This window comes from Danio rerio, chromosome 7 (assembly GCF_049306965.1).
Source record: "Danio rerio strain Tuebingen ecotype United States chromosome 7, GRCz12tu, whole genome shotgun sequence".
Lineage (NCBI taxonomy): Eukaryota > Metazoa > Chordata > Actinopteri > Cypriniformes > Danionidae > Danio > Danio rerio.
Window position 1 is genome coordinate 53,058,245 of NC_133182.1, and position 25,017 is coordinate 53,083,261.

The 25,017-nt window shown below is 36.4% G+C and overlaps 1 protein-coding gene across 1 annotated transcript in view; it reads right to left on the reverse strand.

Annotated features, from left to right (window-relative positions):
• Window positions 1–4,617: 4,617 nt before the first annotated feature.
• The window catches only part of irs4b (insulin receptor substrate 4b), a 30,523-nt gene continuing 10,123 nt past the window's right edge, over window positions 4,618–25,017 (reverse strand). Inside the window, exon 2 of the mRNA XM_009303448.5 lies at window positions 4,618–7,921. Coding sequence (XP_009301723.3) covers window positions 7,917–7,921 — 5 coding nt within the window. The 3' untranslated portion in view covers window positions 4,618–7,916. The remainder of the gene's footprint in view (window positions 7,922–25,017) is intronic.

Consider the following 25,017-nt stretch of genomic DNA (forward strand, 5'->3'; position numbering starts at 1 on the left):
TGTATTATTTAATTCTTCCCATCCAGAGCAAATGTGTGACTGCCATCTGTGAAAGTCTTACCAGCCAATTGATCAATCAGAATTGCACAACCAAACTACAACAAACAGGAAAGTGCGGACAGTTGGGATAATGGTGTCTGCTGCTTCAGAAGCATTAATATGGAAATAACTTTAAAGAAGAACAGGACATTACTAAAATGGGAATATCTTGGTTTCAAAGTCACAGACGCTAAATAAAAACAGATAATTTTTAGAGCTGTCACAGAATTGTTGCCACGGCTTACAGATTATTGAGCTGAAGCTTGACTCCAAAATTTAATTGCATTATCTGGCATAAAAATTGCAATTAGGTGTTTTCCCCAAATCGCAAAGCCCTAGTTCATTGTGTTTCGTCTTGAGGCGCAACTCATTTTTTAGATTGCTTCTACATCAGCAAACTCCTTTTTTATATTTGACACCAGGTTATTAGGACGTTTATTTATTAGGACATTTTATTATTATATTATATGTTTTCCCTTTGACTATGAAAATGGTGCCTAATCACAAATGCACTGCATAAAATGGTTCATTAGATTTACAATTCTTAATATTTACAAACAATTTATTCAATTATTCATTCATTCATTTATTTATTTATTTCCTTTTGGCTCAGTCCCTTTGCAAAAAAATTATATGGGCTGAATTTAAACAAACAAATTAAGTTGGACATTACTAAACTTGGCCCACATGCCGCAGTGAATTACGGTACATGACTAGACCAAGTCTGGCTTCCAGACAAGGGTCAAACATGGACCGTATGTGGGCCAAGTCTGAGTAAAGTTAATAACCCATGGGCCTGAACTGGGCCGTGTCTGGCCATTGTCTGGAAGCCAGACCTAGTGTCACGATTGCAATGAAATTGCTAAACCCATGAAGCATTGCTCTTCAAGCATTTTAATGATTATCATGGTCAATAATAAAATAATTTGGGTATATACATGTAAGTTAAATTCAGTTCTTTTGCAGCATACAGGAAAAACAAAACTAATATAATAATAATTCAAATAATTCAATCATGATTGTTTCCTAAATTAAGATGCAAACAGGAAGATTGAAATGACTGTTTTTTTAAAATATTTCTTTACTCAAATAATTTAAACGTATTTTAAATGTGGTTCAAGATAGAGGAAACGTACGTGGCCCACAATTTTTAACATCTGGGCCAAATACTACATTTGACATCTATCCCATGTCTCGTGTGCCACCTCAAAGCTGGTGCCAAACGCGGCCAATGTTTGGCCCACATGCTGTATGCCAGTGCCAGATTAATCCCTGCTGTGCCAACTTTATGTCAAATGTGGTCCAGAATTGTTTGCTATGTTGCGTAAAAGTCTACTATGCATGTTAAGATGAGCTGCATCCAGTGATCAGGCACAATGCATAGTGGACTTGTCTTGTACGCTAGCAAACTGTGCCAAAACCTTTACTCTCAAATACTGAGAATCCAATTAAGGGCATCGTTATATGTGGAACAACAGTGGACAACATGATTAGTTTGTTTATAAGGACGGTATCAATCCTCAGACATTACTATTTGTGTTGGTGGATTTCTTTTCTGCAGTGGTGTGAGCTCCTTAAGGAGATAATAGTTTCCCAGTTTAAGTGTCTTGCTTCATACTCATGAGGAAATAAGATCAGAGTTTCTGGGAAAGAAGTCGAGCCCCTCTGCAAAGTTCACTTGCAGTGGTCAGTTATCCGCTTTAATATCCGCAAGCTTCTTACTGACACTGCTTACTGGTATAAGCATTCTGAACCCACCGGGACTTATGGGAAGGGTTAAAGTGTGCACTTGTTGATGCATGGGTTAAAGACGAGATGACTGATTTGAATAAAGTTTCAGTATTCAAGTATGCATAGAAAGAACATTAAAGTCATAAAATGAAAGATATTAAATAGTTAAAATGTTTTGGAATACTATAATGGGTAATCTCTAGTGCAATGTAAAATTATCCGTTAATTAACAGGTTTACAGTTTTAATGTTTATGGTTGTAAATTGTATTATGGGATGTTGATCTCTGCTCTGTTGACATTTGATGGTAAAAACTCAACTGTGCATTTCATCAAAGTGACTAATGCTAACTTAAATTTTTTGAGGTTTGACAATATTCAAAAAATATATAGTATTATAAATGAGAGAGAGAGAGAGAGAGAAAGAGAGAGAGAGAGAGAGAGAGAGAGAGAGAGAGAGAGAGAGAGAGAGAGAGAGAGAGAGAGAGAGAGAGAGAGAGAGAGAGAGAGAGAGAGTTAAGTCTATAAAATAACAGAAAATATACTGGCAATTACCAGATTGTATCATAATTTACAACACCAAACTAGACAATATATCAGAGGGTTTCTGCAGGTTTCTTCAAATGAAATGTGAGCCTTTTAAAGACCCCTTTAATGACATTGTGAAGAATGCAATTTTAGACTTATACAGGGCTAAAGACTAAGAATTTTCTCTAATGGCCTTGTGACTTCTGTAAATGGTTTTTGTATGAATTAAAGATCATGTAAAGGGATGTGTTGCTTTATTATTATTATTTTTTTCGGATTAGGGAATTTTGAGAATTTGCTGTAATAACGTCTAACAGCTGTTGTAAATTGAATCTCTTTGCAATAAAAAAAAAACATAAATACAAAAAATAAGCTTTGAAATGGATTTTAGGCGTTTATGTGTTGGCCAAATTAGGTAACTTTACTTGGACAGAGGGAAATGAAGACCTCTTTTTTGAAATTTAAGACATTTTAAAAGTTTAAGACGCCACAGACACCCTGTACAACATCAAACTATTGAAAATGATAATAAATGTCACTTTTTCAAAATTTCCAACATTAAAAAATGTCGGGGGAAAGATCAAGGTCACACAATGCCATTAAAAGCATAAATAAATAAATAAATAATATTAAAAATAACAATAAAAGTTTGAATTACAAAATATAGGAATTTAGTAACCCTTGTGCACTGTTCAAATTTAATACTCTCTTGTTATGTTCGGGATGAAAACACCCACTGAATTAAACTGCTGTAAAAATGCAACAGATTAATAATTTTTTTCAATTTTTTTTTTTGCAAAAATCTGTTAATCAACCTCAGTCCTGATCAAAACTATTAAATGTTTTTAAAAGTTACAGGATTTTAACTCTTTAATTGCCAAATTCATAGATGATGTCACTGATTTGGTGTAAAAACACACAAAATGACGTATTTTTAACATAAAACTAATTGTGGACTGCATTTTTTGCCGTTTATCACAGTCTTGTGAACGATTAATAACAACCTTGGCTTTGATGCATTGCTTTTTTTCTCCCTAATTTACTGCTGCTAATTTACAAAGCCACTAAGTTGGCAACACCGCATTTGATCCTTTTGTGCGTTTTGTTTCAGTGACATCATTTATGAATTTGGCAATTAAAGAGTTAAATCCTGTAGTTTTCTAAACAATTTAGTAGTTTTGATCAGAACTGAGGTTCCTTAACAGATTTAAACAAAAAAAATTTAATATTAATCTGTTTTTTTTTTTTACAGTTGTTTAATTTAGTGGATATTTTTATATCGAACATAAGAAAAGGATAGTAAATTTGTCCTGAGTTTATCATTGAGTTTTTTTTTTTTAAATCTCAAAGCATTTTCACAAAATATGTGTCATTAATATTTGTCACCAAAGATCATTCTACTAGCTGAAACCCAGAAATAAAAGTTATGGCCAAATTAAGACTCAAAATCACCTCAGAGTGGATGAAAACACCCGCAACAACACACAAGGGCAAATTTACAGATATTTTCGCAGTGCTATGAATTGTAACATATTAATTGGTAATTTGGGGTCATTCAATTTTTTGTTTTAAATACACTTGTCAAATTTTTGGAGTATATTATATTGCTATATGGTTTAACTAAATGATCCGTTAGTGGGTGTGTTCTATAACCCATAATAACAATCTATAATTATTGAAAATTTAATCAAATGAAATTAAACTGGTTTAAAAATCTTCCAGCATTTGTGTCTGAACTCTTAAATCTGACCTGGTTTTATTTATAAAGTACTCGTGCTTTAAGTCTTCCATGTTTAAATGTTACTTGACCAGAAAGAAATATAGAGGTCAACATCTGAAGTGGACAAAAAAAATGTTCTTCAAAACTGTCCCAAGGAAAGATTGAATGTTGTTCAATAGTTTAAGGACAACTTTGAGGAAAGGATTTGAACCCCTGTATGCCAAACTTCATAAGTAACAGTACAACACTTATCGTGGACAAAATAATAAATATATATAGAAGAATTCATAAGATAAATAGAATAACATTGTAAACTGAGATCTTTTTTTAATTCTCATTCTCACCATTGTTTTGCTCCAGCTTATGGAAATTTGGAACAACAAAAAGCTAAACTATTACTCTGTGTAATAAATCATCTTGTAAAAATAAGCTTGGTACAACAAAGTGACTTCTAACGCATTATTAGTTCAGATGTATTTCTTAGTAGTAGTTTGTTTCATAATCCTGCCAAATATGCCATGTTTACACTGAACTAAAGGGTCACTGGATGTTACTGACCTGAATCTGCTTTTTGAAGCAAACATCAAAGTTCAACAACATGTTTCAAGAACATTTTTTATTGCAATAGCTCTATTCAAAGCAAAAAAAAGAGAGATAAATACAAACACGAAGCAATGCTCAAATGATTTGCCTGCTATCGTTCTCTTTTTCCCACCAGAGGAAAAAGGACATTTCAATCAACTGCAGGAAAAAAAAAAGAAGATAAATCAAAGCATCAGTATGTACACATGGACACAATCATAGAAATTTTCCTTTTTTATACTTTCTCTCAGACTTAATCTGAAGAACTGACCTGCACAACTGAACTCTGCCTTCAGTCAGGCTTAGACTTTAAAAACAATAACAAACAGAACACAAATGTACCAAAACATACTCGTGAGGTCTGACAAACATGGCAAAGCGGGACGCACAAATTTCCTATCTCTTTGATTTATAAATGAAGCCAAATAAAACATCAGAGATAATAAAACAAAGAAAATGAGAAAAAAAATTAAATAAAATGGAACATTCAAACAAAAACGTCAATCCTGTCATCATTTGTTCACCTTCCCATTGATCCACAGCTTACCAGCTTCTTTCTACGACAAGAAATAATACTAATTTGGGTGACCAAATAGTTGACCATCGGCTGCCATAATATCTTTCTTTCTTTCCTTTGTTTACTGTTGACAGTTTTTCTTTTGCGTTCAGGAAAAAGAAATTCATTCAGGATTGGAACAAGGTAGTAAATGATGCCAGAACGTTCATTTCTGGATGAACGATCCCTGTAATGCTCTACCACTGCACATCCATATTCTACGCAATCACTTGAATCAAGTTCCAAATAAAAATCTTACTTCATAAAAGATGTCAATTCAATGAAAATCAAAGCAACAAGCGGCCAGCTTGGTCATATACATTAGCAAAAGGCTGATATCAAAATACATTTGTGTGTCGTTCAACAATTTGGCTTATGTTTGACAGGAATATCGGTCTCGCTTTATTTTGATGGTTCCTTTAACACATTTTGTTGAATTGAAGTTGCATCTGCATGCAAAGTAATTCTCATTGGATTATGAGTAGACTGTTAGGTTGGGGTTATGGTTAGTGTAAGTTGACATGCACTTGCAAAGTTTCTTATAGTCAGTTAAATGTCTGTTGAAGGAGTAGTGTCAACAAAAATTAAGTAGACAGTCTACTAATACTCAAATGAGAAGCAACTGGCTACTTTTAGCCAACAAAATGTGCAATAGGGATCATCAAAATAAAGTTTTACCGGAATACCTTTCAGTGTAGCTCTAAAGAGGCATAGTTCACCCCCAAATTAAAATTTACTCACCATTTACTCACTCTCAAGTAGTTATAACCCTTTGAGTTTCTTTCTTGTTGAACACAAGAGAAGATATTTTAGCACAAAGTTGACAACCTGTAACCATTATTTGAAAAATCAAATACTTTGGAAGCGACAGGTTTCATCAAAATGCCTTTCGCGTTCAACAGAAGAAACTCCAACATATTTGAAACAAGTTGAGAGGGAGTCAATAATGAGAGAATTTTAATTGTTTTGGGGAGAACTGTGCTTTAAAACTTCTCTTGGTTTCAAATATCATGCTAACATTAGCTAAGAAAGTAACCTGTACCTTTTTATGTTAAAGTCCCATTAAAAACGAAGCAAATTTGAGTTTTGGGTGCAGTTTTGGGACACTAGGCAAAGCACTGAGTTGTATTAGCCAATATGTGCTAGTAAACACTCAGCTTTGGTAATTCCATGAGGAATGGGTCCTTTTACCAGACGACAAAGTTCACTTTTGTACCGCTAAGAGCATACACTCTCAGAAACAAAGGTACAGAAGCTGTCACTGAGGCAGTACCTTTTCAAAAGATACATATTTGTACCTAAACAGTCCACAGTTGTACCTCAAAAGTGCATTTTTAGTAACAAATATGTACCATTTGAAAAGGTACAGCCCTAGTGTCAGCTCCTTTACTTTTATTTCTGAGAGTTTAATAAAGACTGTACCATACACTGTTTTTGCATTTTGTTTTCTTCGTCACAAGTTTCACATTTGATTTTGCCCTTTAAAACAGAGTGCAGGAAGCAGAAAATATCAAAACAAAAAAGAGGCAGTATAATTTACCTTAAGATTGAACAGTGTGTATATCACTCCTTTGAAAATAATAGAGTGTAAAGGATGAACTGTACCGCTTGCCTGATGAACACCACAATACTGAGAGAAGAGTCTTGAAACAGAGCAGCGGATTTGTAAGACTAAAATATTAAATATAAATTTGAGACATTAAAATTAAATGTTTTTATGTGTTGCTGATTGAACGAGACCTTTCGATCTTTATAAGAGCATGCTTAACGTTTCATACAGGCAAAACTTTTTTTTTCTGGACTTTTGTACCTTTCGAGTTGTGCTGTTTGCTCACACCAAGTCGCAGAAGGGTTCCCCTTACAGTTAGTTTATTGTAGGTACCAAAACGTAACTCGAGAACTAATTGAGATTCATTTGGATGACATAAATCACCAACCCTGTGCTCATCCTAGTGACATTTCAGCAACTGCAGCAGATTTCATGTGGGGAGTCCCAGAATAGACCCTCTTTTCCTGCACCCCACTCCTCTTGCTCTCTCTCTCTATGGGACTCTTGGCAAAGACGAGGAGATGCTGGTCAAAAATTAATATGGATAGAGACACAAAAAGCCTATGTTTGGGCAGCGCCACATGCCAAGAACACATTGCGACAAACACCTGGAGCCAAGCAGACTGAAACATCATTGACGCTCACGACAGAACAAACAAAAGGAGGCTTTGACAGTCCAAAACTGAAGATAAAATACTGAGTGAGGACCAAACCAGAGACAGACATTTGTAAAAAATAAAAATAAAAAATTATAATAAAAAAAGACACTAATGCTGTATTGTCACATCCATTCTGTAGTCTGTACCGTGCCATTGAGTGCTCTTTCCGTTAAGCAAGCGGTAAACATAAACACTAAAATCTGTAATTGCACCTGAAATCTTTATGGGAAATAAATAGAATTTGTACAAATGCGGCGTGATGCTAGTAAACAGCATGCACCTGCCCTGACCAGACAAGCGGATTGTGGTGTCTTCGTACGATAAACCTCCCTTTTTACGCAGCAAATAAAACATTGTGATGTGAATCACAATAAAGCACTAAACTCATACAAGACAGAACATATGGATCTGCTCTGAGACAGCACATGAACAAATAAAAAGAACCATAAAAGTCCATTAAGATCAAACTCTGGATCCTCTTGTTGTGCCGCAGGGTTGTGTGCTTGGGCTCTCTTGTTAATCGGCATCTCTGCAGGAGCTTGACGGGACAGTCCTCAGTCTGTGAGGGAAAGACAGAAAGATGCAGGATTAACCCATGAACACATGGAGTTAAGCAAACTAATGAATCATACAGATGTTTGACGGCTCACGCTAAATAAAATAATCATCAAATCAATCAATCATCACACAAGTAGACTGCAGCTCTACACAAGAAGTTTAGCCAGATAAGAAATGGTTGTGCCCAATAAAGCCTGGTTTCTCTCAAGGTTTTGTCATTCACTTTCGTCAATTTATGAAGTTTGTTCCTTACCACTAGCTTGCATGGTTCAGGCTTGTGGAGCTGTGCAATGATGGATTTGCTCTTCAGTGTTTAGACTTTCAGCAGTAAAATTTAAACCACACTGAACTGAACTTCAACTATGAAAACTGGACTGACAGTTTCAATTTACAAGAACTTCCATGTTAAGCTGCTTTAACACAATCTACATTGTAAAAGCGCTACAGAGATAAAGATGAATTGAACTAAATGATAGCATTTGTAACCAATAAGAATGTATTTTTAACTTTGAAAGACAAAAGAAGACATCACTGTAAGGTTTTATTAGTTCCTAAGTACCAAACAAGTACAGTTGAGGCTGTTTACAATTCGTAATGTGCTCCATGTAATGCCTTAAGAGCTTTGCTTATAACTATGTCATTTTCACTGCTGGATGGTGCATATTCACAACAAACAAAAGAGTAGTTTGAAGCAGTGACCGAGTGTTACATGGGAGCTGTCATCTTTATTACAACTCCTGTTTACGTATGAGCTAATGTATTCAAAACTTGGGTATTATAAACAGAGTAAAGCCTGATTTATACTTCTGCGTCAGGTGACCGGCGTAACCCACGGCGCATGCAACGCGCGTGGCTGTGCATTTATACTTCTGCGCGCTGTCTCTGTCGGTCTGCATTAACACTTCCGAAACGCTAGTTGGCAGTGAGGTGTAAATGTTCCTCTGTGTCGAGTTTCTTTGCTGCTTTTTTGCTTTTCCTGAACACTTCCGGGATGTACAAGTGGCTCAAACTCGCTCATTTTGAGGCAGGAACCAGTGGACGTGCAACGACTTTAACTATGAGGTAAACACAAAACAAAATTTTCCATCCGGAGCTCCTTCACAGGACTCCCCACTTGTAAACAATCGCTCGCACCATTCGCGCGGCTCTCTGTCCCGCCCAGACTTGTCAGCGCTACAAAGCCAACCAATCACAGAGCTTACGCTACGCGTCGTTGCGACGTGTAGTAACATTTTTTGAGAGGTGCACGTCAGTGACGGCGACGGCCACGGCGAAGGGCTATGCGTCAGCGCCGTAGCATACGCCGGCATTTGACGCAGAAGTATAAATCAGTCTTAAGGCCCACTCCCAATTCTACCCCCTAGCCCTTCCCCCTTGTTTTGTGTGTTTACATAAAGGGGTAGGGGTGCCCCAATTCTCTTTAGCTTGAAGACGTAGGGTTAAGGGGAAGGGTAATAGATTTTTCACAACCACACTCGAAAACCAAGGGGTAAAAATACCAGAATACACAGTCTACAACAGCAGCATAGCTGCACACGGAGGCCAGGAGATGCACAAATTAGTATGTTTTTGTCATTACTATCAATTTTTACAACAAACAAACATGTTTTAATACATTCATAACGGCATTCATGGTTTACCATCATGCTTTTGAAAAAAAAAAAAGATTAAAAAAAGTTTAGGTTTCAATACCTATAATCTACAATAATAAATATGGTTTAGTAGTCACACAACATACTTTGACATCTGACACTCGATGACACTCGAAAACCCTGGCAGTAAAGTCCAGTGGCTGGGAATGAGCTTTTTACACTGTCTGCTATAATGCTAATGTTGTTTTTGTATGTTTACATAGATGAATATGGCCAGGGTGTAAATACACAGTACAGTTACAATCTTATTGCCACATTATATTGTTATAATAACATGATATTGTTGCTATTAGTTGTTTTTCTAAATATATTTACCAAAAAAATAAAGCAACTGGAATAACTACAGCAGTCACCATCGTCGATCTCATTAGTAGTAAGAGGTTGCGATAACATGATGACGTTTGCAGGTGTCATAGTGCTGTCCCGTTTCTTATGGGTAGATTTTGAAGCCCTTCCCCTTAACACTCTGTTTCAAAGGCCAAGGGGAAGAAAAAGGGGTATAAAAACATTGGGATTGGGCCTAAGGCTGAAAGAAAAGCAAAACGAGACTAGAGTAATTGCTGATGAGAGATGAGCATGACAAAGCATGAAATTAGCTAAGCTTTTATTACGCCGCAGTCTGCTTCAGTTTTCTTCTCATCAGATGGAAAAGCAAAAAAAAAAGAAAAGAAAAAAAGCAAAACATCTAAGCTAATGGTCCAGTTAAGAAAACAAGAGGTTGTTTTTATGAATGTCAATGGAGGAGGGCCTTCACTATGCTGAATAAAGTAGGAGAAAATGGCTATTTTTAAAAAACATGTTATCAACATCTAAAAATTTATTTTGGATTGATCCATATTTAGAGTTTATATCAGAAAAAAATGTGTTTCATTGAAGAATTCAGGGATCCTACATTGTACGGCGCTTCTCATACATCTCTATGGTCTCTGCAAACTGACTGTCACACAACTGAACATCAAGACTGTGATTAGTTATGAAAAGGCACTCATGATCCAAGTCAGCAGTTAAGCCTTCTTTAATGACATCTCCACTGGAACAGAACAACTTATGTTGTCATTTTGTGATGACTAACATGTAATAGATTCACCACTGTCAAAACAGCATAAAGAGATCAAGGTAAGTAAGCTTTCTTCTTAAGACTTTGGATCATTGAAATCTGTTCAACTTTTTACATTGATCAGATTTTTTTTAAATATTTACATTTGTGGTTCAAATGAATGAATGTATTGATTGTGAACTATGACTGTGAGCACTGTTACATTCCTTCCCCTTTTTTGTCTAGGGTTGGGGAAGGAAAATAAAGTAAATTAAAATTTAGAATTTAAGGAAAAGAAGACCAAATTAATGAATTGTGAAAAGGTTAAATAAACAAAAATTGAGGGAACACTTCAATCCTGTGCCTCAGAAATGTGAAACAACCACAAGAGTAAACTTAAATATTTGATTATTTTGTTCTCATTAAATAAACAATAAATAAAGCATAAGTCTTTAGGAGAAGTATTAACAAAAAAAATAAAGTAAAATAAAAATAAAACAAAACAGAACTAGCTTAGGAGTACTAAATAACCTAGTTTCAGGTAAAAGAAAAGAAACAAAACAACAAAGGTTTTCCTTAACTCCTTTACTATGAAGAAACACAGTCAAACAAGTGAAAAAATAAAAATGGCACCCCCTCCCTACAGCTTCATTTTGTAAATCAAAAAGTCAGACAAAGAAACAATACAATTACCTTTTAAATACCACACAAAAAAGTATATTTAAATCATACTACTAAGAAAGCAGACACCATGCCTGTAAAGTTCCATAACACAAGAGAAACACAAAGTTTCTTTAAAGACAGAAGTTAAATTGAACCCAATAGCTTAAAAAACTTCTCTCAATATACAACAGGATCAATAACCACAAAGTATGCAACAACCACAAGTCTGGAGCAGGGGAGAAAGTGAACCTTTCCTTGGGTTGAGGAACACTGCTCTTTTATAGCAGCGCGTTACAGCAGCACGCTCCACTGATGAGCACCACCTGGGCCCAATCAGCTCTACCTAGCGAGCAGGCAGAGACACACAGGAAGAGTAAAGCTGCGGTCACATTAGAGTTTGAGCATGCGAAATTTTGTCGTGCGGCGCTGCAAAAAAGAGGCGGGATTGAACAAGATTGTTAGACATTTTTAAAAGCGAGCAATTGCTCCATATTTTAAATTTCTGTCCAGAGAGGTCATGTTTTGATTCTCGATTGGTCTCACGCAGTCTAGTGATGCGATTTCGCAGGTCAGAGTTCACCAAGCTTGAACTTTGCACCGCAGCAACCTGCGAAACTTGACGCATGACCCTGCGTTTCCGGTCTGATGCATTCGCGTGTGTATAAATGGAAGTCTATGGGAGAAAAAGCCCAGTGTGACCGCAGCTTAAGAGAGAAACACACAACATAACCACTCCTAATGGGCAGTGAACACACAAATAAACAACAATAATAATAAATACTTCAAAGGGATGTAACAGTACATTCAAATACACTGGCTGGACATTTAAGCTTCTCACACAGTGTTTGATATCAACTGTTCATTCATACAAGTGTACAGTAAAAGCTTGCAAACACTGAGCATGAAAATAGAACCAAAACCATTTCTACTACGCAGAAAAAGATATAACCCCACATTACATGCAAGACCTTGCTTATATACATACACCTGCATTTATCCTCTTCCCAGGCTCACGTACTATCCGTCCTGTCAAATGATATCCTTCCATCCCACTCATTTAGTCTCAAGTCCTACAGATGCTCCTCACCAGGTACTGTCCTCTATATCCCCTTATGTCTGTGGTGGGCAGTGGGGTTGTAGTGTGCCCTGCATTGACCCTGGTGTACACAAGCAGTAGCTTTGATAAAAGGCTTTGTCTGACCCAACAATGGTGGTGGGGGCACAATGCCACCGCTTTCAGAGCTCTCCGCACTGTGGCGTCTGGAGTGGCAGGAATGCCGCTGCTTCATTGTTCAACTGAAGGGCGGGTCTGATGGGGTACCAAAGGTCCCAGAGTTCCTCCTGGCCTTGATGCCATCACTGCCCTACAGTAACAACCACACTCTTATTTTAACAATCTATTAAAGTCAGTACGCTCTCTTCTTGCGATTTGTAGTTTTCCAATTTCAGAATGTCCAATTTCACAAATAGACTCTTACTGACAACTTAAATCTATATTATACATTAATATTATATACCTATTTTAAAAGACTTGCTTTTTCTATTGTTAATTCATTGCTTGTTTTACAGGCAGGGGTCACCAACCTTCCTGCAGATTTCAGTTACAACCAGTTTTAATTAATTGGTTCAGTTATGTTTGAGCTGAACTCTGAAGTTAGATCTTCAGGAACAGGGTTGAAGACCTCTGCTTTACAGAGATGGGGCAGAATAGAAAACTGATATGGAACAAAAGTGGAATGTTATCAAGAAAAGCTCTGAGCCAGGACCTAAACATGGGTTTCTCATGAGACTTCAAAAAAAGATACATATTTACCATCTACACAGAATCCAGTATCTAATACAGCCCCAGAGATCAAAGGGTTTCTGCAGGCCAGTTTAGAATTTAACATAATCTGCAAACATTACTGCAATATTGCAGTATAACATTTGCTAAACATGTCAGGCTAAATAATCCAAATGAATCATTGACATCTGCTGTCTTTAATAGTTTCCAAAAGACAGATTTCATTGAAATTTAAAATGGCATCTTGGCTTTTTTTCTGCTGAAGATTCTGTTGTCTAAAACTTTATATATATATATATATATATATATATATATATATATATATATATATATATATATATATATATATATATATCATAGGAACGGTATATCAGTGAGAAATAATGATTAAAATAACAGATAATATAAATATACATTTAACCACCCATATAATCATTATTATCATTGTGAATCCATAATCGCATCAATTGGTCTATGCAAGAAAAAAAAAATCATTCACCAGTCTGAAACTGGCAGATCTAGAGCACTGATAAATATCTTAAATGTTCACAAGACACTTTTAGGTAAATTGGTGTTGGTATCAACATATAGCCTAAAACACAAAAATTAGATGTCTAGTTTGTATAGTTTGACCTGCAGTGACCTTTAAAATAACTAATGAGACAATACTGTAGGTCAGACACTAAATATCCCTCAAAACACTGCAAATTTAAATACGCTTTATTAATAGATTAGATAGTAGTTTAAATAAATACGTAAATGACTGAAGCTTGCATTACACAAACTACAGTAACATTACAGAAAAAAAGTTACCAAATTAAATAAATTAATAATAATAACGACTAAAATGAAGCCAATATTAGCAACCCCTACTTTTGCGTAAACGCAAAGCAAACCAAGATAAAGGTGGTCTGAGCATTTTCAGTTTGGGCCATTGATGTGTTATGTATTAACCTCATTTGCGTAATGGAAGAGATCCAATGCAGGCATCCTCTGCCCTAAAATGTGAATGGCAGCTCAAGACCATCTGCGTCACTACATGGACACCAAACTCCATGTGCGTCACCACACACCCTGCTCACACCTCACAAGCATATCATAGTGTGATGCCACAGCAGGCCGCAGCTATAAGTGGGACAATGACCAAACCACTGCTGCCTCCCTTTCATTCCTGGCCTATTTTAGGAGCGGTTCTGCCAGCGTTCGACAGTGGGATTGCCCATGACCCGGCGGGAGTCTCTTCTTTCACTAGTAGAAGAGTTTAGAAAAGGTGGCACCAATTCCAGATGCCATTGGTCAAGCTCCACTGTGTTGGCATGGAGAGCTGATTTGTGTCATCAAGATCACCCTTTGATGGAGTGAGAGCGGCAGAGATGCTAAATTAGGTTACATCTTATGCGTCTTGCCCTTTTTCACAAATAATTAGGAATTTTGCAAGTGGAGCAATTCTCTTCTGTAAAGGATTTTAGAAAATACAAGATTGCACATAAGGCTGATTTGGATAGATTTAACACACTGCTTCTCCATGCCACCTAAACGCTTAATTTCACGCGGCTGCTATTTTAAAAAACGAAAGCAAGGCTGCGTTGGGAAGAAACCCGGACAATCAAAACAATCAAAAGCAATTTATCATCAAACAACATCACAATCTCTTTAAGAGTAATACACTTAAGTGTCCTCCTAGGCTTCAGATCATGGCACCAGTTAAACACCGAGGGGGAACTTCCTTGCTTCAGCCTTTGTAACCTGGTGAATGATAAAACAATGCAGTCCTCTGTAGCACATCCTCGAGTTGTCTGCAATAGTGTTGTCCTGGTACAGACATTTTAAAAATGTCCTTTTCCCGATAACATTTAAGCTTTGTTGAGAGTGTTTTTAAACACAGCTGATTTGCCACAGCATTCATCAGCGCTCAACAGAAATGACTGTGATCGACTGTGAGGATCATCAGTTCACTGTCCTTCATCCAGTGTAAACACAGATATAGGGACACTGGAGCATTTTAAAGCCAAGAAGATCAGTCAAAGATTGTTGGACTGCATTTGCACTCGGTATACATCGGTAAAGTGCAGTAAACTGATGACCTTCACAGCCAATCCCAGTCATTTCTGTTAAGCACTGGTGAATACTATGGCAAATTAGCGCTGTTTAGGAACGCACTCAACATCGGTTAAATGTTAGCAGGAAATTGATGTTTTATAAATTTCAGTACCGAAATTCAGTATCGTGACAGGTCAAATATCAGTTTATTAAGTTGGGGCGACGCAGTGGATAGCATGTTCGCCTCACAGCAAGAAGGTCGCTGGTTCGAGCCTTGGCTCAGTTGGAGTTTCTGTGTGGAGTTTGCATGTTCTCCCTGCGTTCGTGTGGGTTTCCTCCGGGTGCTCCGGTTTCCCCCACAGTCCAAAGACATGCGGTACAGGTTAATTGAATAGGCTAAATTGTCCGTAGTGTATGAGTGTGTGTGAATGAGTGTGTGTGGTTGCTTCCCAGAGATGGGTTGCAGCTGGAAGGGCATCCGCTGCGTAAAAACGTGCTGGATAAGTTGGCGGTTCATTCCGCTGTGGCGACCCCGGATTAATAAAAGGGACAAAGCTGACAAGAAAATGAATAAATGAATTTATTAAGTTGGTTTGATGAATTGCTTCTAAAACTTTTGTTTGGGAAAGAAAATGTTAGCTAACTGGTGCCATTTGCCTTAACTGAAAATGAGGGTCTGATTCCTTTTTATTTTCAGTATCCATTCAGAACGGACCTTTGAGTCACTCGGAAGGGGATGAAATGATAAATATGTCACTCTCTCTTTGCTGATAAGATGCCATTATATACATTATACTACATCACAGACACCTTTCCTATGTGACTCCAGGCAATACTTCTAGGTTTCTACCCAACTCAGCCTTTCGCTTTTAAAATGGCAGCCACTTGAAACCAGTCTGTAGGTGGTGTGTGGCGAGTGCGTGGAAAATGAAAACTTAATAGGAAGTGTTAGTGTTGAGGGCCAGGGAAAATTTTAGATTGTGTATAAGTGTTTAAGAGTATAAAATAGAATGGTAAGTGTTAATGAGAAAAATACAAGCAATAGCAACCATGTTGGTCATAATCTTCTTATTCTTATTAATACCCTATCGTCATCCTATTAAACACAAATTCCAAAAAGTGAGATTGCTTTGCACATTTGGTTGTTCTTGATTACATTTAACACAAAGTGAATAAAATGAAGTAAAGCTCCTTGATATGTCTATCTTTATATTTATCTCTACCCAATCTCAAGTCCTACAGATGTCCCTCACCTGGTACTGTCCTCTCTATCCCCTTATGACTGTGGTGGGCAGTGGGGTTGCAGTGTGCCCTGCATTGACCCTGGTGTACACAAGCAGTAGCTTTGATAAAAGGCTTTGTCTGACCCAACAATGGTGGTGGGGGCACAATGCCACTGCCTTTAGAGCTCTCCGCACTGTGGCGTCTGGAGTGGCAGCAATGCCGCTGCTTCATTGTTCAACTGAAGGGCAGGTCCAATGGGGTACCAAAGGTCCCAGAGTTCCTCTTGGCCTTGATGCCATCATTACCCTACAACCACATCTCATTGCCTCTCCTGTCCACAAACACCAATTTTTAATTCATTTTAAGTCATAACTTGTCTAGTTTGGGTAGGTCAGGAGTAATATATTAGCCACTTTCCTGGAATCAGAGATGTCAGCCAGCAATCTTCTCAAACTGTCCTAAAAAACATGAATGCTCACATAGCACAAGCATGTCATTCACTGTGCCATGCCAGAGCAGACTGGCACCACAGTGGAACAATGACCAAACCACCGTTGCTCCAGCCTATTTTAGGAGCTACTAACCTAAGACAATGGGATTGCCCTGGAACTGGAGACTCTTCTTTCACTAGGAAAATAATTTAAGAAAGGTGGGTTTTAATCATCTAGTATGGTGGACTTACTGGCAGAGAGGGCTGATTCATGTGATTAAGACACTTAAGCGCTTCGCCTTGATGGCAATGACCCACAAACCCCAATCACAACCATCCTGAATGTGCCAAAGACGCACACTCACTCACTCTCTCACTCTCTCACTCACACACACACACACACACACACACACACACACACACACACACACACACACACACACACACATACATACAAGCGCACACACACACCCTTCTGTGGAAAGTTCTTTAAATGAAAACAGCTGACCTCTATTTCACCATGACGACTGGTCACATAATTCATGATATGAGAGGACACCGGGTGGAACTTAAGCTTGTCTAAGCCACCTATGCCAGGAAATGATCATAAAATGTGATAAACTAATCCATATGATGCAAAAGGCAATTATGCCTTAAGCTTAACTTATGCATTATGTAATGCGCTAATGGCATAGTGCTTTAATGGAACAAGGACATATTAGAGTAATATTTTTGGATGTTTCTGAAAGAAATCTCTTGTGCTTACCCAGGATAAATTTAAGAACTCTCATGAAGTTATGGACAAGTATAAGATACATACATATATACACATTTCAAGCGCATGCCTTAAAAGCAACGACAATAAGCTTAGGGTGTCAGTTTGCCATTTCCAATGGAGGCGGCGTATGTTTTTCAGGTACACTGAACATTTCCGAATGCTCCGAGTGCTAGAACTAACCAATTTGCTTCACACTTTGTATGGTATATACACATTTTAGTAATAATGGCAGACTAATTATCTCAGGCAAACAAAGAGCATGCACTCGCACTTGTCACTTCAGGTCAAAATAACAACACACGGAAAAATGAGTGCCATATAGCAGCAGTGAGGAGATTATAAATAAAAAAGGATGTCACCAGAATGGCTTTTTGGTTTCTTTTCTTGTGCATCCTATCCGCTAACACCCCGTCTGAAAGAGTTTTTAGCAGAGAGGCTAATTTAGTCATCTAACTTCACATTTTGTAATGTTGCAGTATGTATTTGAATAATGATGACTGGTTCCTTTACTTAGGAAGCTCAGATTTGATTATTACAATTTGTTTTGTTTACAGAGTTTGAGGTTTACTGTATCGTTATTATTGACAGCTTACAGATGTTGATCTACCTTTACAATTCCACACACTTAGTAACATTTTATTTATTAAGTTTAAGAGTCTCTTTAACAATTATGTTTATTGTAATATAAAGAGATCAGATATTTTGTTTTTGTTTTGGACTATTAAAACTATTTGCCTTAGAAATATTGGTAAATTAAAATAAAGTGATTAAAAAAAAGTATATTATTCCTTTAAAAAACTTGTTACATTTTGTTAAAAAAAAATTCCATAATTGTCAATATCGGAATGATATAAAGCATGATATCACGATCAGCCCTACAATATTATGTATTTTTAATGGATTTTTTTAATAAAATAAAGGCAGGCTTGGTGGAAAAAAAGCCTTTTGAAAAACATTAACAAATTAGCAGTGCATTAAAAACCAATATTACCAACACAAAGAAAAGTCCACCTTTAATAAACACCTTCATCATCATAATCATACTAATATCTAATATGATTTCTGACCAAATAACATATCACTTTTATCTAATAAGTTAGAAGTTCAACTTTTAATGTGTAACACCAAAGCTGGATGGAGCCATGTATCTCACACACACAATAAAGTGAATAAGAGAGATAGACTGATAAATATAGAGAGAGTGAGAAAGACAGGACAGATATTAAAGTGTGCCACACAGGGGTTTATGATGTGGTTGCTAAGGAGGCTCCAATTCACCTTTGATGTAAACTGATCACACAGGATATTGCAACACAATAAACACCGGTCGAGTAACTCACAGATACAATAATTAAATAGGAAGAAGTGGTGTGACTGTGTGCGCATGTGCACAAGTCTCTCAAGCTAAGCACACCATGTTCTGGACCAAAACATTCCTGTCATCTCTCAATCCTAATTTGGGTCCATAGGTTTTTAAAAAGCTCATGTGATAGCTTGCATAGTACTCGACAGAACACCTCAACATGTGCTAAACGCCATCACACACACTCGTGAGCTGAAATGCATCACTGTCTCTTTACTCCAAATCTGCTCTGAACTCATTAGCATTTTTCCAAAGTGTTCAAGGGGTCAATATGCAAGGCTTATGAGTGTGTGTGTGTTTATAGATGTAGTTAAAGGAAACCATCAAGAATCGACTAATCATTATGCACACAAACATAGGGTGAAGGTCTCTTTAGGGAGGGAAAACTTGTTTGCTTGTGTATAGGGTCAAAGTTTCAATCTGTGTCTATGTAGATCAGTAACTCAACATACCAGTAAACTAGTTGGGGTTGAACTCTAAAGGCTGATGTACAGACTCACAAACAGTGTTGGTACACAGCAATACGTCATCTCTGAAACGCAACCACACTGATTTTGTATTTCTTATATTTATATACATTTTATATTAATTGTCCATCAAAACCCATTGGAATTACACAAGACGTTACATAAGGCATCAAGACCATATAGTTATATAGACAATTACATGACTTTTATGTGTTTTAGCTCAATAAATGATAAATTTACAGCTTGTTATTAGTTAGTAAGTTAGTAGTTGGGTTGAGGTATTGTATTGTTTTACTCAAGTACTAATAAACAGCTGATGTAAATAAAACAATTCCGTTTGTGTGTATACACACTGTATGTGGGTTTTATGAAAAAGTGAAGAAAAGAAAAAAACATGACTTTTGAAGGATCACACTGAAGACTGAAGTTATTTCAGTTTAACATCACATGGCTAAATAACATCTGATAATAATTGAATAAAGGAATAAAACAATATTTAACAATATTTTATGCATTTCGATAGAATTTTTGACCAAATAAAGGCAGACTTGGTAAACAGAGCCTTTTCAAAAGCATTAACAAATCACTAGTGCATTAAAAACCAATATTACGCAAGTGAATACATGTATAATTATAAACATTAAATTAGGTGAACATAACAGCTTTAGTTAAAATAGAAAGACTTGCATTAAAGTAATTTTAAGGCAATGGATTTACTCACCCTTTTAAGTAATTACTTTACACAGTGTACAGTGCTCAGCACAACTGAGTACACACACCGCACAGATCTCTCTTTTAAATTAATATTTTCTATAGGACGCTTTACAATTATTTATTTGTGCTTATACATTAGATTAGTCATTACTAAAGCCAAAACTGAAACTAATCGAACAAAATGACTAAAGATTTTCCAAAAACTTAAGTTACTCTTAACTTAAAGAGTTCCCAAAAAATAAAAAAATACCAACAAATTAATATGCTGGGGAGAAATAAAATGTTACATTTAATGAAGAGGAAAAATCAAAAGAAGCATAAAAATGTTAAATTTAGTTAAAATTTGGCAATTTGTAATGCATTTAAATTTAAATCTATATATTCCCATTTCTAAATACATTATTTGATCAAACCTTTTTAATAAAACTGTTTTGTTTTAATGCACCAAAAATTATTGGCCCTATACAGTGATGAGGCAGATACTTATACACAATCAAGCCCGAAATTATTCATACCCAAGGCAAATTATGGCTTAGTAACTTATATTCAACCAGTAAGTTATTTTTATTCATTTATTTATTACATGAAATGACACCGTCACAAACCTGTTTGTGTTTATTTCCTCTGTTATACACAAAAGATGATATTTTGAAGAAAGCTGGACACCTGTAATCACTGACTTCCATAGTATTTGTCTTTCCTACTATGGAAGAAACTAATTGCAAGTTTTCAGCATTCTTCAAAATATCTTCTGTTGTGTTCTACAGAAGAAATAAATTTAAACAGGTTTATTTTTTAGACAGAAACCCATAAGGCTTGGAAACACTTAAAGATGAATAAAATCGTGAATAGACTTTAATTTTTGCGTGAACTATCCCTTTAAAGCCTGTGCATCCTTGAACACATTCTCTCTGTGCAAAGCAATGAACAAGACATGCAAGTGTGGCATGTTTGAACAGAATTTAACACAGGAAAAGGATCCTGTTACCTGCGGTCCTCATTTCCTGCAATAAGAGCAATACCGTTCAGCACATGCCATGGTCGTAAATAAGGTGTGCTCTCAAAATAACGCTGTAAATATAGGCATATGTGATGTAAAGAAGAGCTTGATGCCTCTAGAGCAGGACTTTAACCCAGCACAACTCGTCTGAAGCACATTTCTCAAACAAGAGCTGAGATCTTCTAGATAAATGTTATACGTGTGACTTTATGTGCAATAAAACTTTAAGTTAAAATTAAAGGAAAAACGAGAAACTTTCAAATAAAACTTAATAGTTCTTACATAAAAAAATATGCGCTAAGAAATGGCGCTACTTGCCTCAACCACCTCCCCATCATTCTTGCTGTCTTTTCAGATGGGACGGTGGGCCAAATCAAAGGTTACATTGGGCCAACTTTGGCCTGTGGGCCCTACATTGGACATCTCTGTTCCAAACAAATAAATAGGTTTAAGGTAAAATGAACAGAGGCTGCGATATTTACTATACCAGATCTATTTTAAGTTGTCAGATAGTCATATGAAAATATACTTTAGTAATTTATAGGGCAATGCAGTGGCGCAGTAGGTAGCACAATCACCTCACAGCAAGAAGGTCACTGGTTTGAACCTCGGCAGGGTGAGTTGGCATTTCTGTGTGGAGTTTGCATGTTCTCCCCGTGTTGGCATGGGCTTTCTCCGGGTGCTCCGGTTTCCTCCACAAGTCCAAAGACATGTGGTATAGGTAAATTGGCTAAGCTAAATTTTAATAAAAAAAAGAAAGACAACACTAAAGATACTAGTAAATGAATCAGTTAGATTGTCAAACAAATATTTTTTTTGTTCTCACATGGGGTACTAAAAAGCACCGCTAATCTGGTTTTATTCAAATGAATACATGTATGAATTCTTAGGTTTTCTAATATAGTCTTGTGAATTCTGCTCTCACAGCATCAAACATAATTCATTCCTAAAAATCACCAAAATATAAAAACTAGAGTTGACCATCCCTTATTATCAAATTAACCCTTGTGCACTGTTCAAATTGACTACCTTTTATGTTCAGGATGAAAACATCCACTGAACTGCTGTAAAAATGCTTCAGAGATTAATATATTTTTCTTTTATTTTGTATAAATCTGTTAAGTAACCTTAGTCCTGATCAAATGTATAATTTTTTTTAGAAGATTACAGGATTTTAACTCTTTAATTAACAAATTCACAAATGATGTCACTGATTTGTTGAAATAAAACACATACACAAAATGACATATTTTCAATATAAAAGTAATTGTGGACTGGACTTTTTTTAACCTTTTATCACAGCCTTGGACATGTGAACGATTAGTAACAACATTGGCTTTGATGCATTGTTAGATTTTCATTTTTTCTCACTAATTTACTGCTGGTGGCTGTTTTTGCCCCACTGACTTTAATTATAAGCACATTTGATGGTGCATAACACAGTCTTGTTTTTTTGTTTGTTTGTTTTTAGTTTTTTTTTTTAATTCAAAGCATTTTTTCAAATATGTGGCAAAGATTTGTCACCAAAAATCATTTTGCTAGCTGAAACACAGAACAAATTATGGCCATAATAACTCAAAACACCTCAGAGTGGATGAAAGCATTCCCAACAGTACATAAGGGTTATTCATTAATCCATTTTCTTGTCAGCTTAGTCCCTTTAATAATCCCGGGTCGCCACAGCGGAATGAACCGCCAACTTATCCAGCAAGTTTTTACGCAGCGGATACCCTTCCAGCTGCAACCCATCTCTGGGAATCATCCACACACACACACACTCATACACTACGGACAATTTAGCCTACCCAATTCACCTGTACCGCATGTCTTTGGACTGTGGGGGAAACCGGAGCACCCGGCAGGGAGAACATGCAAACTCCACACAGAAACGCCAACTGAGCCGAGGTTCGAACCAGCGACCTTCTTGCTGTGAGGCGACAGCACTACCTACTGCGCCACTGCCTCGCCCCTACATAAGGGTTAATCAGAATTAATTATTTGTTATGAGATGGAGTAGCAATAAAGGTTAACATAAGCCATTTTCAGAAATGGTTCATGAATGTTTAACATTCCCTGAAGAAACTTTTGAGCACCTGTAACTCTGTAAAGTCACACCGAATGTTTTCGTAAGGGGACTGAACAAAAACAAGCTCAGTGCTGAAACTAGCACCAGACAAGACTACATTAGACATGCAGTAGAGACTAAAATAACCATTTCAAACATTTCTCCGCTCATTTGGAGGATCTGTGACAATTTTGTACAGAACACACTGTCCTGTTCTTTGCTACCTTGGCTGTTTATCTCGTGATGTGTGATAGTCCCAGAGCGAGCTCTGAAAAGCGCTATGTGTTGTGATTAAAACGCATTCCTGTGTAGCTATGCACTTGCTAATTTACATTCCAACACCACAAAGAGTGCACATACCCCATATTCAGACAGACGCTGGTACAAGTGTAGCCAAAACATTGCTTTATTAACATCCCAGTGCCGTAAACATCTGACCTACCCTCAACGTCAGAATAAAACCTATTTAGACTAGATTTTGGGTAAAAAAATAAAATAAAATTGCTACAAGCTATTATGCTACTAGCTAAATTAAACCATTTTGCTCCTAACAAGTCGCTGTAGATTCCATTTTCTATTTCTAGAATGTTGTGGCAAGATCAACAGCATACAAACTTAGTAATGACAACCTTAGATTCCAATTACATGCTTCGTTTAATGTTAAAAGTGTTTTACATGAGACTTTATAGCTATAGTGATAATTGACCTCAGATCTTGTATCCTTGTAGTCACATAAAACATGACTTTTAAAACTGTTGTGAACAAGTATTCAATCACAAAGATAACTCCGATCATACAGTATGTAGTTCTGATAATGATATCTGCAAATGTTATGACATGTATTGTGACATAATACAAATTTTTATCTGATCTGATTTGAAAACAGTGTAAAGCTTAGCATGTGACTGTGAGGGTGCCAGTTCTGATGGATAAAGCACCCATTTCAAAGATCAGCACCTTTGAATACCAGCAGTTATAATAACTATGGCTGATTTGATTTGGTCTGAGACTGATCTGATTTACAGCTGCTTGTGCTGCTATTGGTTATTGCTCAGCACTAAAAGTGGTGGCTTTGCATTATGAACCAAAATTCAGAAAGGGATGGAGACAAACAGAAACTGGATAAGAGACGCCAACCCAGAAACTAATTTAGGAGTTACTGAACTGCCACATCACTTACATATGACAAACTGAGGTAATACTTAGTGTTTTTTACTAAATAAACACATGATGGGAGATTAATTAAGTAAAAGTAAGACTACTTTAAAGCAGATTCAACTAACTTAAGGAAGAATCAAGTTTATGGTTCAGTAGATTCTGGGGTAGTACCTCTTCAAAATTGGTATTGGATGAAAAATATTACAAAATGTGACAAACAGTGTATAAATCACAAATGTTTTCTATGGCAATGTCTTAAAATCCATGACTAAACATCCCTAAACCACAAGATTTTAACGTACTAAATGCACCATGGGTTTGGTAGTGTAGTAATGGACAATATTTGGCCAAAAGTAAAAAGAGGCAATGCCTTCATAACAACACAAATCAGGCATTATTGCCCTTTTTCACATTATCAAGCCTGCCTCCTTCTGTTTTGTCTGCATTCGAAAACAAATAAAAAGTATAAAACACAGTCTAATATATCAGATGATAATATCAGTGATAAAAGATAAAAACAAGTCTGTTCCGATGTATAGTGCACGCGTCTACTTTAGTGAACAGAACCTGTGAGTAAGAGGTAAAAAAAAAAATGTAAACAATATTCAGTTTGTGTCGATTTAACCAGTGAATAAAATGGTCTAATAAGGTTCTCAATGACAGATTGCATAATTTAACATCAGAATTATTATAAGTAGAATATAATTATTTAAAGAAACCAGTA